At 49.1% G+C, this 14,123-nt stretch overlaps 1 protein-coding gene across 1 annotated transcript in view; it reads left to right on the forward strand.

The window, feature by feature from the left end:
• The window catches only part of LOC125749095 (intermembrane lipid transfer protein VPS13B-like), a 209,711-nt gene that overhangs the window by 77,252 nt on the left and 118,336 nt on the right, over positions 1 to 14,123 (forward strand). Inside the window, 2 exon segments of the mRNA XM_049025986.1 lie at positions 10,109 to 10,224; positions 13,376 to 13,520. Of these exon segments, the coding sequence (XP_048881943.1) occupies positions 10,109 to 10,224; positions 13,376 to 13,520 (261 nt within the window).

The following is a 14,123-nucleotide window of genomic DNA, read 5'->3' on the forward strand; positions in this document are numbered from 1 at the left end:
CAGTCCTTCTTTTGTCTTTAAAAAATTGATGAAGGTTTACAAACTGACCTGGTATTTGCTGTGTTCACTCTGAGGGTAACACTGCCCCATTCCCAAAGTTTGAGGGTGACTGATCGTCAGTCCTGCCTTTTGCAGTTGGACGCACGGCCTTTGTGTGAATTATATTAGGGCCCAGCAGCAGTCATTGGTTATTTGGGGTGGTGGCAGCGGTGGCTGTGTTGGTGGTGCTGGTGGTGGAGGCTGTGGTGGTGGAGGGTTACAGTATTACCAGAAATATGTGGAGAGGAAACGATGGCATCATTTTTCTCTTGCCTTTACCAACAGTAGGTATGACTGTGCAGCTGACGCAACGCCAAATATTCGCCCTGATCCAGAAGGGTTACTGCATGTAGCATTGACTGAGATTGCCTCAGTAAAGTATCATATTGTGTAAAAGAGGGGGGTCACTGTGTAAATGTCCTGGGAAACATTATGATTTCATTAATAGGATAAAAGGTTGGAAGCCTAATTCGATGTGGTTTCATTCAGTGGATTCTCCGTTCGCAGGAGATTAACTTCCATGGAAATTATAGCATGGAGGAAAAGTGAGATTAAATCAGGCGTGATCTGAACGTGGTCCATGTGAGCTTTGTGGTCAGGAGGTGTGCTGCCGCAAGCACCCTCCCCCCCCCCACTCGACTTGGGTCTCCACTTCATCCTGTTTATCAGTACATGTTTCAGTCAGTAAAGATCCTCGACTGCAGCACCCAAAACCTCTGCCGAGTTCAAGTTCAACCGGCACGCGCTCGGCCATTTGGACAGCTCCTTACGCTTCCTGTCATGCTGTATCTGTGGGACAGGAAGGGAGAGAAATTTATTTACAGAAGAAAAACATGGAGATGGCCAACAGAATGGCTGGCGTGGAGAGAAGCGGCCCGGGAGAGGCTAATGGGACGGCCTGCCGGCCAGAGATGTAATCGGGGTCTGGAGGCTTTCGGCACAGGTCATCAATGGGTGAGCCAGGAGCCCTATGCTGTATCCCACTCCCTGCGCCCCACTTTGGGTGTGCAGAAGGGTGGGGTGGGCCTGCACCCAAGCCCCTTCTGTGTGCTGTCAGGCGCAGTACCCCTGAGACTGGGGAGGAGGTTCTTTTGATTAGATAATCTATACCTCTGAGATGGAACTCTGCAGTGCCCTCAGGCTCCGCCCTGTTTCCCAGAATGCCTGCTCTTTGCTGTTGTGTCACAGCCAGAGTACTGAATGACTTGGGGGTGGGTGTGTCAGTTGCAGCTTTTAGAAATTTGGGACGGCAGGGGGATTGTGATTTTGAGCTGAAGCAGTGATACAGGCCTCATGGCTTCTTACACACGAGGAGTAATGAAGTAAACAGTCACGACGGGCTGGTCGCAGGCGCGGCCCAGAGCACAGAATGGCGTGACTCGTTCCTGTGCCTTCTCATGCCTGCGAGATGCCAGCGTTTATTTGAACAGCAGTTCCACTTAACGTTTCTTAAAGTGTTACCAGGATTTATTGTTTAGCTTTCGGTGGGATTCCGGTTTCACGACTGTCCTGCACTTCCAAGGAAAACAAACCCACACCTGAGTGGCGTTTACTGGCCGCATTACGTCAGTGCCATTATACAGCGTGTTGGACGCTCCTTTCTGCCCTGCTTTGCATCTGAGTGGCTTACGGGGAAGTTCAGGGCTTGTGGAAGGCACCATTGACAGCCTCGCCAGAACGCACGTTGTGTCATCCCTAGTCTTTTGCTTTCGTTTTTGGTGGCTTCTCATTTCATTTTCATGTCTCAGGTAAACAGTGATAGTCTGTCTTCCTGTCTCTGGGAACAAAGTTATTCCTACTCTGTATGATGTGTTGTGTTTGGAGCGCTCAGATGTTTTGATGAACTGATGGCTCCTCATAGCATCAGACCTGGCCTGAGAATGGGCAGCGGTGGTGTGCTCGGATGTCAGACCTGAGGGAGCCATGCCGGTGTTTGTGGACATGAGCACGATGAAATGAAAGCACTCGACTCGCATTCCTGTACCGTTCCTGTCATTAATTATGGGCCGGAGCCCTGAGAAGAGATCTGGACTTACTAGTTTATACGTCTGCAGGTGTTTCTGTGAGGTCAGAGGTCACCCTCTGTTTTTATCACCTAGAAGAAAAGGGAGATCTAAGACGTCGTATCTCACCAGAGAAGAGTGTTGGGGAAGAGGTGGAGAGCAGATGATTTTGGGAGGATTCTTGGCTGCTCAGTGTCCTTAACACCCCCCTCCTCATCACAACCCCCCCCACCCCCGCTCAGATCCTCCCATTGACAGGCACTGATGATGGGGTGGCTGCCCTGCATGGGGTTCCCGGCTGTGCAGGTGGCCCACGGCCACAGTGGTGTAACTTCCTGTGCCCGCTTGACGGCACGCAGACATAACAGCCGAGATGAGTGCTGCTTTCCAGAGCACACACACTGGAAGGGGCGGGGGGCTAGGGAGTGTGTGTGTGCAACGGATCACCCTGTTTACGCTGTATGGAAGTCATTCATCTTCAGAAAATGCTTTGCTACACATCAAACCTTTCAGGCAAACAAATGGGCCCTGCCAATACACACTTGGTGAATTTATTATAAGGCATTTTATGCTTAGTGGTCTTTGCGAGGTGGTATCTGCATTAAACAGTCTGTCACCTGTAAGTCATCTGCCGCATGAGGTTTGTTGTCTTTTTGGTGGGCATTTACTTTTCCCTTTCACAGGAATCCCTTTCACAGGGATGTGTGCCATGCAGTCACCTTGCCTTCATAGTGACTGCTTTTGGCTCCAGCAAGTGTTTCTTAGCGAGCTAAATCACCTATCACCTTCGCCAAACCGCCTTGGTGACTGATGAGGTGACATAGTGCTTATATCACAGTCAGAGCCCTTCAAGCGTTCCGCTCACACCGGTAAATCACCGACTCGTAAGGTGATGCCACGATTTCCCAACCTGCCTCTGTTCGACACACTGCACCAGGACCAGGTTGCTACACTTCTTCCTTAATTGTGCCCACCACCCCAAAAGAACAACTGTCTACCCCAGAATGCCAGCAGTTGAAGATCCAGTTATTCAACTGTGGCAGCACACCCTAATGTGGTGCTGGCCATTGTCACTCACTGCTGGGCTGGAGTTTCCACCTCTCTGTGTGGTATGACCCAGCACGCACTCTGCCTGAGCATAACATTGGCACAGGTTTGCCTTGTGACCCCCCCCCCCCCCCCCCAATCATGTGCCAGCTTAATCAACATTTGGCATTTAGCAGCAGAGACACTGTATCTGATCTTCTATTTCTTTACTGAGTAGCATATTTATCAGCGTATTAATTTACCAACACCTTCAACTTGCTGTATCAGCATACATTTTGCACATAACCCGTTTTATATGTGCATATTTTTCTCTAACTAGAGCCAAAGTCGGGTCTGGCTGAACTTGTCTTTCCTCCACAGATTCACCTTTCGGACTTTCAGCCTAAAGTGTTTTTGCCTTAAAATGCTGTGGTGGAATAGTCTGCTTTCAGTGACAAGCATCCCTGTCATATCACGTCCTGTACCCACCCCACGCGCGAAAATTCCTTTCCTGATTGTCGCCCTTGCGCTGACAGGGAGCATGTGACTGCTGGGTGTAGGGAAAAGCGCCTTTCCTCGTCGACGTTCTTGTTCCGCACATCAAAGAGGCCTTTTGAAGTGTGTTTGGTGTGTATGATATCCGAATCGTCCCTCTGAGGACCACAGCCCATCCCGCCAGCGGAACGCAGGTGATGCCGTCCCGGGCCGCTGCCTTCCACCACTGCGCACATGTCACGGCAGGAAGGAGGAGCCCACGATAGGCACGTCCTTTTATCTCAAGCTGCTGGATGTGTTCAGCTGCTCCTATCGGGGCCACGTGCATGGAAATGGGGGAGGGCGAAACAAAACACCTTGTCGCTCGTCACCTCGCAATCCGGAGGGGCCCCCCTGGCCCGCCCCATCGACATTGAACCTGGCCTTGGTGATAAGCGCAGATGGACAGCTGGTCTCGCAGACGTGTTCTGACCGTGGTCCAGTATTGGAGGGTGGGAAATTGCAATTATGGCATTAGACTGCAAATGAGAACTGAAGGCCTTCCTTAAATAGTCAGAGGGTAACCTTGGATCATTCGGAAACTGCTTATCATGTCTGTGATGTTAGCTTCCCCATGCTATCAGGGCCGTATCTTTTAAACTTTGATATGTTTCATCTTTGACCATGACACGGCAACCCTTCCAAACCGGCCCGGTCCTGCTTCTGCCGGACGACTCATCCGCGCATCCCCAGCAAATGTGCTCAGCCTGAACCCATTAGCTCAAATTGCTAAACGGTCGAAATGTGCAACCGCTTACAGTTGCGGCTTTAAGGAAAGGTAATCTTCAGTGTGCCGCGGGAATGCGGGGGCCGTGTCTTTAAACACGTCTTACCGTTTCCCACGGACATCGTCTTCTTCTGTCCCGGACATTATTTATTATTCCAAGCCCTGTCAGCATGGAGAGACGGGTATCCGTTAGCGCCAACTCGGACCCGCTAACAAGAAGCGCCCGCAGAGCCAGCAGTGTTATCCGCACCTCTGCAGATCAGGAAGGAGCCTTGCTTGTTCAAGCAGGCCAGCTTCCTGAGAGGGACACGGTGTTCAGCTTCTCCTTGTGGCTCTCACTGCTTCTGTTCCTTCCTGGTTTTCAGATGAGAACCATAAGAAAAAAATGCTCCCTGTCCCAGTGAATCATACCCAGTCCACTGTAGGCCTGTGCCTGTCTCATTTTGGGCTGTGGCATCATTAAGTGCCACCCGGTCCCTGTCTCCTTTATGTGTTTAATTTGTCAGTGAGTGGGTCGCCCTGCTGTATGGACTCCTATCTCAGCTGGGGCCCGGCACTGCCAGGGGCACATAGATGCGCCCTGGTGTGGAGGCCGGGTGCCAAATCAGACTATCCAAGACCCCACGCATGCATTTTCCAGCCCCCAGGGGTTAAATTGTTTGAGGGTGATGCTGCGGCAGCAAACCTCCCCATTTGCCACACATAAAAATGATGGACTTCCCCTGCTGGTATCCCATCAGATCTGCTCTGCTTTCAGAACTGATCCCACTAATCACAGTCTGAAGCGGGGGACCCGTGTCGCTGGGAGATACCTGCATCACAACTGAAGCACCGGAGAATGCAGGGGAGGGGGCAGATGCATGGCTGGTTCATAGTGTGGTAGTGAAATGGAGGGGAAAGAAAGAAAAATTTTATTTGTTCCCTGAATGACTGCGGATTCATCCATCTTTTAGCTGCTGATTCTGGTCAAGGTGTCGGGATGCATTGAGCCTGTCCCAGACAACTTCGGACGCAAGGCTGGGATACACCCTGAACGGGATGCCAGTCACTGCCGTTTCACTGCACTCAAAAACAAACGGCATCTAATGAAATTCATCCCGCCCCATTCCTAGCTGAGATCCTGCAAAGTGCGCTGAGTCGCATTACAGTAGGCAGTGGACTTTCTGCCTGCATGAGTCCAATCAGGAAATGCTAGGTTCCACTATAAGAGCGCAGATAACAGCTGAAACGGTCTGAATACCGATCCTGCTTTTTGCCATGGCAACATGCACATTGTGGTCTATTTGCTTTTCTGCATTTAATTGGTTAATATGGATTTATGAATGTGCTGGGATGTTCCTTTCCATGCCAATCTTATCAACATCTGGACACAGATAAAGCTCCTCTTGTTCCATGCTGACGCTGGACCTCCAAGGCTATCGGCCATTCTGCATTTAAAGGGTAACGCTTGATGACATGCATGAACCGTGGGTGGAAAGCAATCACATAGGATCCATAGAAAAATCGATGACATCATTGTGTGAACAGATGGCAAAGGATGTTGCTAATGGGGAGAATTTCACTCGCTGGTGAAGGAGCCCCTGCCTGCATTGCTCCACCAGATTACAGGTTTGGGGTTGCTATGGGATTGAAGGATCTATACCCCAGTTGGTTGTGGCATTTGGTATGATGGACACGCGCTGGATGCTAAATTCCGGCAGGAGGGGAGAGTTGTGGGCGGGTGACACTGTTTTGTGACCGTGTCGTTTGGTTGTCTGGTCACTGGAGATGAGGGCCACTCCCCGTTTTACGTTTGAAGGTGTTTGTCAGTCTGTTGGTATTTGAAGTAATTTATCAGTTGGATTTCTGGTTCAAAGTGAATCAGGTAGCACTGTGAATTTTGTACCAGTGACCATGCTCTCGGCTTTCAGGCTAAGTAGCTGCACACAGATAGTCAAGTGGTTGTGTTGCCTTCACTGTCAGCGATTTGTTGAGTAACAACTCACAGGATAATGTTCTTCCCTTTATCCAGGGAGCCCCTGGTGGTGAACCTTGGGATTGCTGGTTTTACATTTCCTGTGAAAGGGATTCAACTTGGGTAACTCGAGTAATAGGCATAAATACCGGTTTATAGGTATCATTTGTCATATTGGGGAAAATGGATGTTCATGTCACATATAACTAAGTAAGTTTGGCCGGTGAGATTCTTGTATTTGGATCAGATGTAAACTTAAAACCTGCGGTAGCTTAAGCTGCTTTCCATCGCTTTCCTCAGTCTGATGGTGCATAACACCCACCATTCCCCCCCACCCCCATTACGAACCAGGTGCCTGGAATCACCTACGGAACTGTATGGTTACAGAGACTTTATGGTGATGTTTAAACACTGGTGCCACCCGACTCGCACACAGCTGGATTTACACATGTGCCTCCCCCCCCACCAATCACATTCCAGCAGCAGGAAGGCCAGGCTTCCATGGTGTCAGGGGGGAGAGCTGCTCGTCTGCGCAGGCAAATGCCAGGTGTGTCTTCATCACCGTCCCTGTGGCTGTTACCCCCCACAAGCACATTTTCTCTGCATCATTTGTGTCTGTCGTCCTGAATCTGTCCTTTCTCCGCCCCCCCAGTACCTCCCATCGCCACCCTGTGATGGTTCAAGGCCCCCCTTTTAATAGATGTCAGACTGATAGCTGAGTATCCGCTCTGATATCAGTGGGGCTGAATTACCCCCCACCCCACACCTGTTCAGTGGCTGCCGGCTCCCTGACACCTTCTAGTCATGAGCTCATTGGAAAAGCAATTTGCCCTTTAGCACATGTGCCGTAATGTTTGGTTTTGCTACTTGGCTTCGGTGTTGACCGGAGCCGTCAGAATTTATCCAGCTCGACACTTTCCTGTTTGTTTTTCACACCGACATCCCCCCAGCCCCCCCACAGAAGTACTGCTTTGTTCCAGCTGACACTGTCCCCATTCTGCCCGTGATTATACGCGTGCCCTCTCTTGTGCTGCTCCACAATGTCATTCCGCTCAGGCTTCACCGAGGCCGCCCATCTGGGCCTGATTGGACCTGAATGCTCCCTACTGGGCCTGACTCCACGGCCTCTTTAGGGCTCTGATGTCAGCCGTGAATAAACACGGGGGGCATGTGTAGGTTTTAAACATATTTATTTTTCCCCTCCTCCTATTAATCTTGTGCCACGAACGGCAGCCCCTGGACATTAATGGGCCCTTGGTGACAGGGATCTGTGGGCCTGTTTAAGCCTCTGAGAAATACAGGAGCCAGTTCCGTGTGCGGGAGGCTTCCAGGGAAAGTTAGCAAAACACTTCTGTTATTGTTGTCATCACTCGGCCCTTAATCGCCCCACCAGTGCGCTGGTCACTAAAGAATAACACCGGACGCCTTCCTGGCTTTGATGAGCCGGCCCATCATGCTTTGCTGCTTTAATGGAGCGGAATGTGTCTTCAGCCGTTTTGAGTACGACAGCAGTGTGCTTCTTTACAGTGGGGACTGGGGGCTGAAGGGGGAAGATCTCTAAATTTTAAACAGCACTTAGTTTTTACAATGTGTGGTGTTCTATGAGTGTAAATGCTAAAACTATAAAGATTCACCTTCCAACTTTTTATTGTGTGTATGTGCGTACGCGTGTGTGTCTCTGTCTGTGCGTGCGTACGTCTGTGCGTGAGTGTGTGCATGCGTGTCAGTCTGTCAGTCTGTCTGTCTGTCTGTCTGTGTGTGTGTGTGTGTGTGTGTGTGTCTGTCTGTCTGTCTGTCTGTCTGTCTGTGTGTGTCTGTCTGTCTGTCTGTGTGTGTGCGCTCGCTACACACTAGCCAGACCCGTCATGGATATGGCATTGCCTCAGGGCCTGAAATGGAAGATTTGGCATGTGCCAAAGCCCCTCCATGCTTTGAAAGTCATCAGAGGAGCGCAATGCCCTCCCCCATATCGTTACAATGGACCGTTCCACAGTGCGTCAGTGAATTGTGTCTGATCCCAAAGGCATGGTAGTCATTATTGATAGAATCCTAATGCATTACCTCAGGCTCGTATTGTTGGTTAAGATTATTATTTAAGAATAAGCGAAACCCCCGGAAAGGCTAAAGTTTCATAGAGATTTATCAAAAGAAAATGTTATTTTTGGCTTTGCACGACACTCTTTGAACACAATTGGAACAAACTGTGCCCTTGCCGTGTAAACTGAATGTCCTGCTGGTGGGTAAGATGACAGTGTTAATGCTTAGTGATGCTTTTTACCAAACCAAAGTACTTATGCTTCAGATTTCTTTGCCAGTTTGAAGGAACTTTTTTATAGTGTTTGAAGTCTCTTTGTGTGGCTATCTGCTTCAGTGTGGCTTTGTCTTTTTTTTTGGTTTGCCAACAATTCTTTTCCATCCGTCCATCCATTCATCCATCCATTCATCCATTTTCTAAACCGCTTGTCCTATTCAGGGTCATTGGGGAACCAGAGACTATCCTGGAGGCTATGGGTGCATAAGGCAGGAAACAACCCAGGATGGGGTACTAACCCATCGCAGGACTCACTAACATACTGGTTACTCACACATGCACAGCTACAGGCAGTATGGTAACTCCAATTAACCTCAGCATGTTTTTGGATTGTGCGGGGCACTAGGAATACCTGGTGGAAACCCCATGATGACACGGGGAGAACATGCAAACTCCTCACGCATGGAGCCGTGGCGGAGACTCAGACTCAGGTCCCAGAAGTGAGGGGGGACAGTGCTGTCCACAGTACCAGCATGCCGCCCCCGATTCTTTGCTATTTTTACAATGAATTAAATTTCCTTAAATTGTCGGAAGAAACTTTTCCCTTTGTTTCCTGCCAGTTTTGGTGCTGTCCAGCTCTGCCCACGGGAAAGCGGACTGCAGCAGTGACGGGTGCTTTTCATTCATAGTCTGTCTGTAGGCCTGTTTGCGTAGTGAACCGTGTGTGTGTTTGTGTGTGTGTGTGTGTGTGTGTGTGTGTGTGTGTGTGTGTGTGTGTGTGTGTGTGTGTGTGTGTGTGTGTGTGTGAGAGCAAGTGGGTATGTGCGTATGTGTGGGTGAGTACATGTGTGTGGGTGGGTCCACAGGTCAGAGTAACTGGGGAAGCCAGCATAGAGTCCTTGCCTGACATAAGCGCCTCCTGGTTGCTGGCTGCACTGTCTGCTTCCGGAAAATGACATTGGAACTGCGATCGGAACAGCCGCCGAGCCCATTTTTCCTTCCCTGACTGCGCCAGACAGGAGGCCTAGCATGAAATGACAGATTTTCCTCCTCTGTAAACCAGTACAGTAATACCTAATGATAGGAGTCATTATGTATGAATTTATAAACATAGATCTTTAGTCGTGTGTTTGCTTTTTGGATAAGCTGAGAGTCCGTGTGCAGGTTTGTATATTTTCCTGGTCCCCGCAAGGGGATACTTAATTTTCTAAAAATCTGTGAATGCAATCAAAAAACTAAAATAGCCCAAAGTCTTATTTTGTTTGGTTACTTCTGGTTAAGGGTGGGTGAAGTTTAGGGTTACCATGATTAGGATTAGGGTTATGTCCATTGAAATGAATAGAGAGTCCCCACAAAGATATGAATACATGGACTGTGTGTGTGTGTGTGTGTGTGTGTGTGTGTGTGTGTGTGGTGTAGTGTAGTGTAGTAATTATCTGCTTTTCTGATTTTGGATTTTAGGTGGTGTTTCCTGATTTCATTTCAAAGATGAGAGATTAAATACAGCATGCAAACTAAATCCTGATTGACCGTCTTACAGAGACCCTGATTACCGTGCTTCTTTTCTCCTGTAGGTGCCGTGCTGCTGGTCAGCGTACAGGGCATTGCAGTCAACGTGGACCCCGTCTTCTCCACCTGGCTTCTGCACCAGCCACAGCGGGGGGGCAATGGCAGTCGCTCATCCCAGCAGGTAAGCCTCTAGCCTCAGCCCGTTGGCCTCACTCATCACCTGGCCTCCACTGAACACCGTTTTTCTTATTAATGGCTCGGTTCACAGCGGCCCAATATTTGTTTGACTGAAGTCACGGTAGTGATCGTGTGCTGGGAGTGTACCATGCTCATGTGGGAGGGGGGCCCATAGATTGATTTCATGTGTGTGGTGCAGGTTTTTCCATATATGAGTGTGTTTTTGTCCTGCTTTAATATTCGCTGTGGGTTTTATACCTCTCTTCATTCTTTGGGTTTTTGTTCCTTGGAGGGCCAAGGGCTTCCAGGGTTGAGCAGAAGACGTGTTGACAGAAAGGTGGACGATGTCCTGTGTTTGCGTGGACAAGTTTTGTTTTCTTTGCTCTGCACGTGACCTTTTTATGTTAGTTTATTTTTCCCACCAAGCTTTTCAGCTGCTCAGAATGGGGGGGGGGGGCAGTTTGGTTTGAAGGACGGTATCATGGGATGTGTCCTTGAACCGGGTCAGGGCTCCGGTGCTCGCGACTTGGCAATAACAGATGGAATGAGACCCGCCAGATGCCCCCCCACTGCATGAAGGCTCGTCTCTTTGAGGACTTTCCCTTGGGCTTCCTTCAGCTCCTAAATTAGGACCTTAAAAAAACACCAGCGGTGGTTTTCACACCATTCATACTGTCCATAAATCAAAATATACTCATGGCCGAGGCCGGATGATCAAAGACAGCTAATATGAAGTTACGCATCAGTATGTCTGGCCATGGCTGCCTCTTTGATGGGAAGTGGGTGGGTGAACTGGAAGCGTGAGCGTGTGTCCCATCATGTGTCTCTGACATCAGCCAGTACGATGTCCTAAGTAAACAGAAGGAGAAATGTATTGTCAGCAGGTATGTGAAAGGTGTAGCGAGTGACTGGCCAGGGATGTGGACACTTTACAGATACTGTAGCTTGTGTGCTTTTTTGCACATGCAATTTTGGACACCGAGCTGGGATCTCAGCGTGAGATGAGCAGTGGAAAGCTCATTAGCTGAGACTCTGTAGACCGGGGGGGATTGCATAACACTGCACCATACTGCTGGGGAACAAGTGGTAAGTGAACCATAACATGATCTCTCGCGTGAGGATCAACACAGAGTTTGTGATGGAACGCAGCGGCGTGTTCCTTTTTACCGCAGCCTGGTGAATCCTGCGCACCTCACTGCGCCACTGATGTTCCTGCAGTGTCTCTCTGGGCGTCTCCATTGACAGCCTTTCCATGTTTTTTTGTCATTACTCATTGAAGGGCTAGTTTTTGTGCTGCCAATGCTCCATTTAACACAAAGCCAGTGTGAAAAGCAGGACCATCTAACAACATCATCACCATCGCTGTAAAAATCACCCAACATCATTGTTATGAACAGTATCCTCATCACCATCTTGAACAAAGTATCAGTCCAGAACATTTATAATCATTAGTGAATCTAGCCGACAGATCAATCCATTGTTTTCCACAGAATAAAAAACCGGTTTGACGTCATTCCTCTAAAGATGACCTCCCTAGAGGTTTGCTGATCAGCTGTATCGGTGGTATTAGGCAAACATACATCAGTTACAGAATTGGGTTAAAATTTCCATGTCGGTGCTTATCAACGTTATCGTCATTACATTCGCCATCACTGAAACTGTCCCCCGCGTCATCACTGCCACCTTCATCTCTATCGGCACACTGACAGTGATCATCACCATCGTGATGTTAGCTGTAGAAGGCACGATGCGAGGGATCATCATTGTAGAGGATAGCTTATGGAGCGGACTGGTTGGTTCCGTGAGCTGCGGCTGCCAGACCCTCGTGCTTCACAGATGGCCGTGCTCCTATTGTGCATGTCTACGTAAGGAAATGCTGCACATTTACATCCAGGCAAGTAGTTTATGAGAGACTGTAAAACCCAACAAACCCAAGAAAGATCTGTATTGTTGTTTTTGCCGGTTTTTGTACCACAAACACTGCGGTCATTAACCATATTTATTGCTTTCTGCAAATGGCTGATATATCCATGCATTGTAGGTAGATGTTGTTTTTAGTGTGTACTATGATTCCCGAGAGACAGCTGTAAGGGTTAAAAAGTGTGTGATGGATGAGTTTCTCTGTTTTCACTTAAAGGGATTAGAGACTAGCCAAGCATTAGCTTGAACAGCATCCCCCTCCTCAACGAATCTGTCTCTTCTCATAGAGCTTGTTGATTTGAGTGTATAGGTTTCTGCAGGGATGTGTGTGGGAAAGACTTCTGATCTCTGAAAATCTTGGCATAATTGTGTGGCTGTGTGTGTAGCTATGTGGGTTTGTAGATGGTATGACTGGGGGTTCGTGTGTGAAACCCTGGTAGCATTTATGTTCACAGGTATCTATCTCTGTATATATGTGTCTCTGTGTGGGTCGGCCAGTGACTCTTTGCGGGATGCCCCATGTGTCCATGTGTGTCTCTCTCTGGGTCGGCCAGTGACCCTGTGTGGGATACCCCATCTGTCCATGTGTGTCTCTGTGTGGGTCAGCCAGTGACCCTGTGCGGGATGCCCTGTGTGTCCATGTGTGTCTCTGTGTGGGTCGGCCAGTGACTCTGTGCGGGATTCTCTGTGTGCCTCCGGTAGGCATTTGGCCTGGGCTCCCTGCAGCTGAATCTTGGTGGCAGGAATCCAGCGCCCATTTCAGGCCTGACCGTGAGCTGCCAGCGGTGTGTGAGGCCTTCCGAGACTAACAGCCATAGCCTCCGTGTTGCCCTTGGAGCCATGAGCGGTCCAGCGTGTTCCCTGTTTTCTGAGCTTTTATGTTCTCCGATTAGGCCAGATACCCTAATCACTGGAGCAGGTTGAAACGAACGCAGGCTGCAGTCCCTCCTGATACTTTGCACACATGTTGTTCTTGTTTTAGCACAAGCGCAACTAGGCTTTTAATGCAGCCGTTTAACCTGCAATTATTTCATGATGTAATTTCCCCTCCTGGATGGTTCTCAGCAATGGCTTGTATTAATTTTTATGTTATTTTATTTTGTACAACTGTTTTCAATAACATTGTGCTTTTTTATGTCATACTCAAATTATGTTTGTGGAGGCCGTGTTTTTTTTTCTGGTGTCAGTAAGGTGACCGGAGACGGGGGGGGGGGGGTGATGTGATGTCACTACAGGCCCCCGGAGCTGTTCCCATGACGGTGCCTGTGGCCAAGAGAAGGGAGGATGAGACCTCTGTAGGCAGCACACCCCTGGTCAAGCAGCCATCCAACCAGGCCTCGGATTACGCCAGCAGCCCGGTCAAGACCAAAACCGTCACTGGTGGGTCCCGTCTCTCGCCTCCTTGCTTCATCTCACTGACTCTGCCTTTCTCTGTGTCTCACCGAGGGGGTTTGCTCCCATCGCACAAGAATGACAGTTGAGTTTTATGTTTTTCCCTTCCTCTCAGAAATTACTATTGTGAAACTCCGCTGCTTATTATTGCAAATATATTTTGCGTAAAAGCCCCCTGAGATTCCGGGTTCATTTGAGGTCTGTATTAGAGTGCAGGACTGTCCCCACTTTTGCCCCGGTGGTGGTTTGGCTGTGGACAGTGTGTTTCTGTGTGTCGGTCAGGGCCGTTGGCGTTGGGTCTCCTTGGATGGTGGCAACGGCACCCCAGGAATTGGGGTCAGCCCTGCGTCTCCGTCATCTTCCTGCCAATTGGTGTTATTCAATAAAATAGTCAGTCAGTAAAATCAGCAGAAGCGAAGTGATGCTTTGATCCCTTTGGAACTGTTTATGATTATCTGTGACCATCCTGATAATGGACAGTGAGCACGGTTGGTGAAAAGGTCACAGCCGCTGATCAGGTGCATCTGACTCTTTTCTAATGGCTCCTCCATCTCTGCCTGCTCATATTTATATATTTCTTCAGTATCCTAT

The sequence above is a fragment of the Brienomyrus brachyistius genome, chromosome 9 (assembly GCF_023856365.1).
Source record: "Brienomyrus brachyistius isolate T26 chromosome 9, BBRACH_0.4, whole genome shotgun sequence".
Taxonomy (NCBI): domain Eukaryota; kingdom Metazoa; phylum Chordata; class Actinopteri; order Osteoglossiformes; family Mormyridae; genus Brienomyrus; species Brienomyrus brachyistius.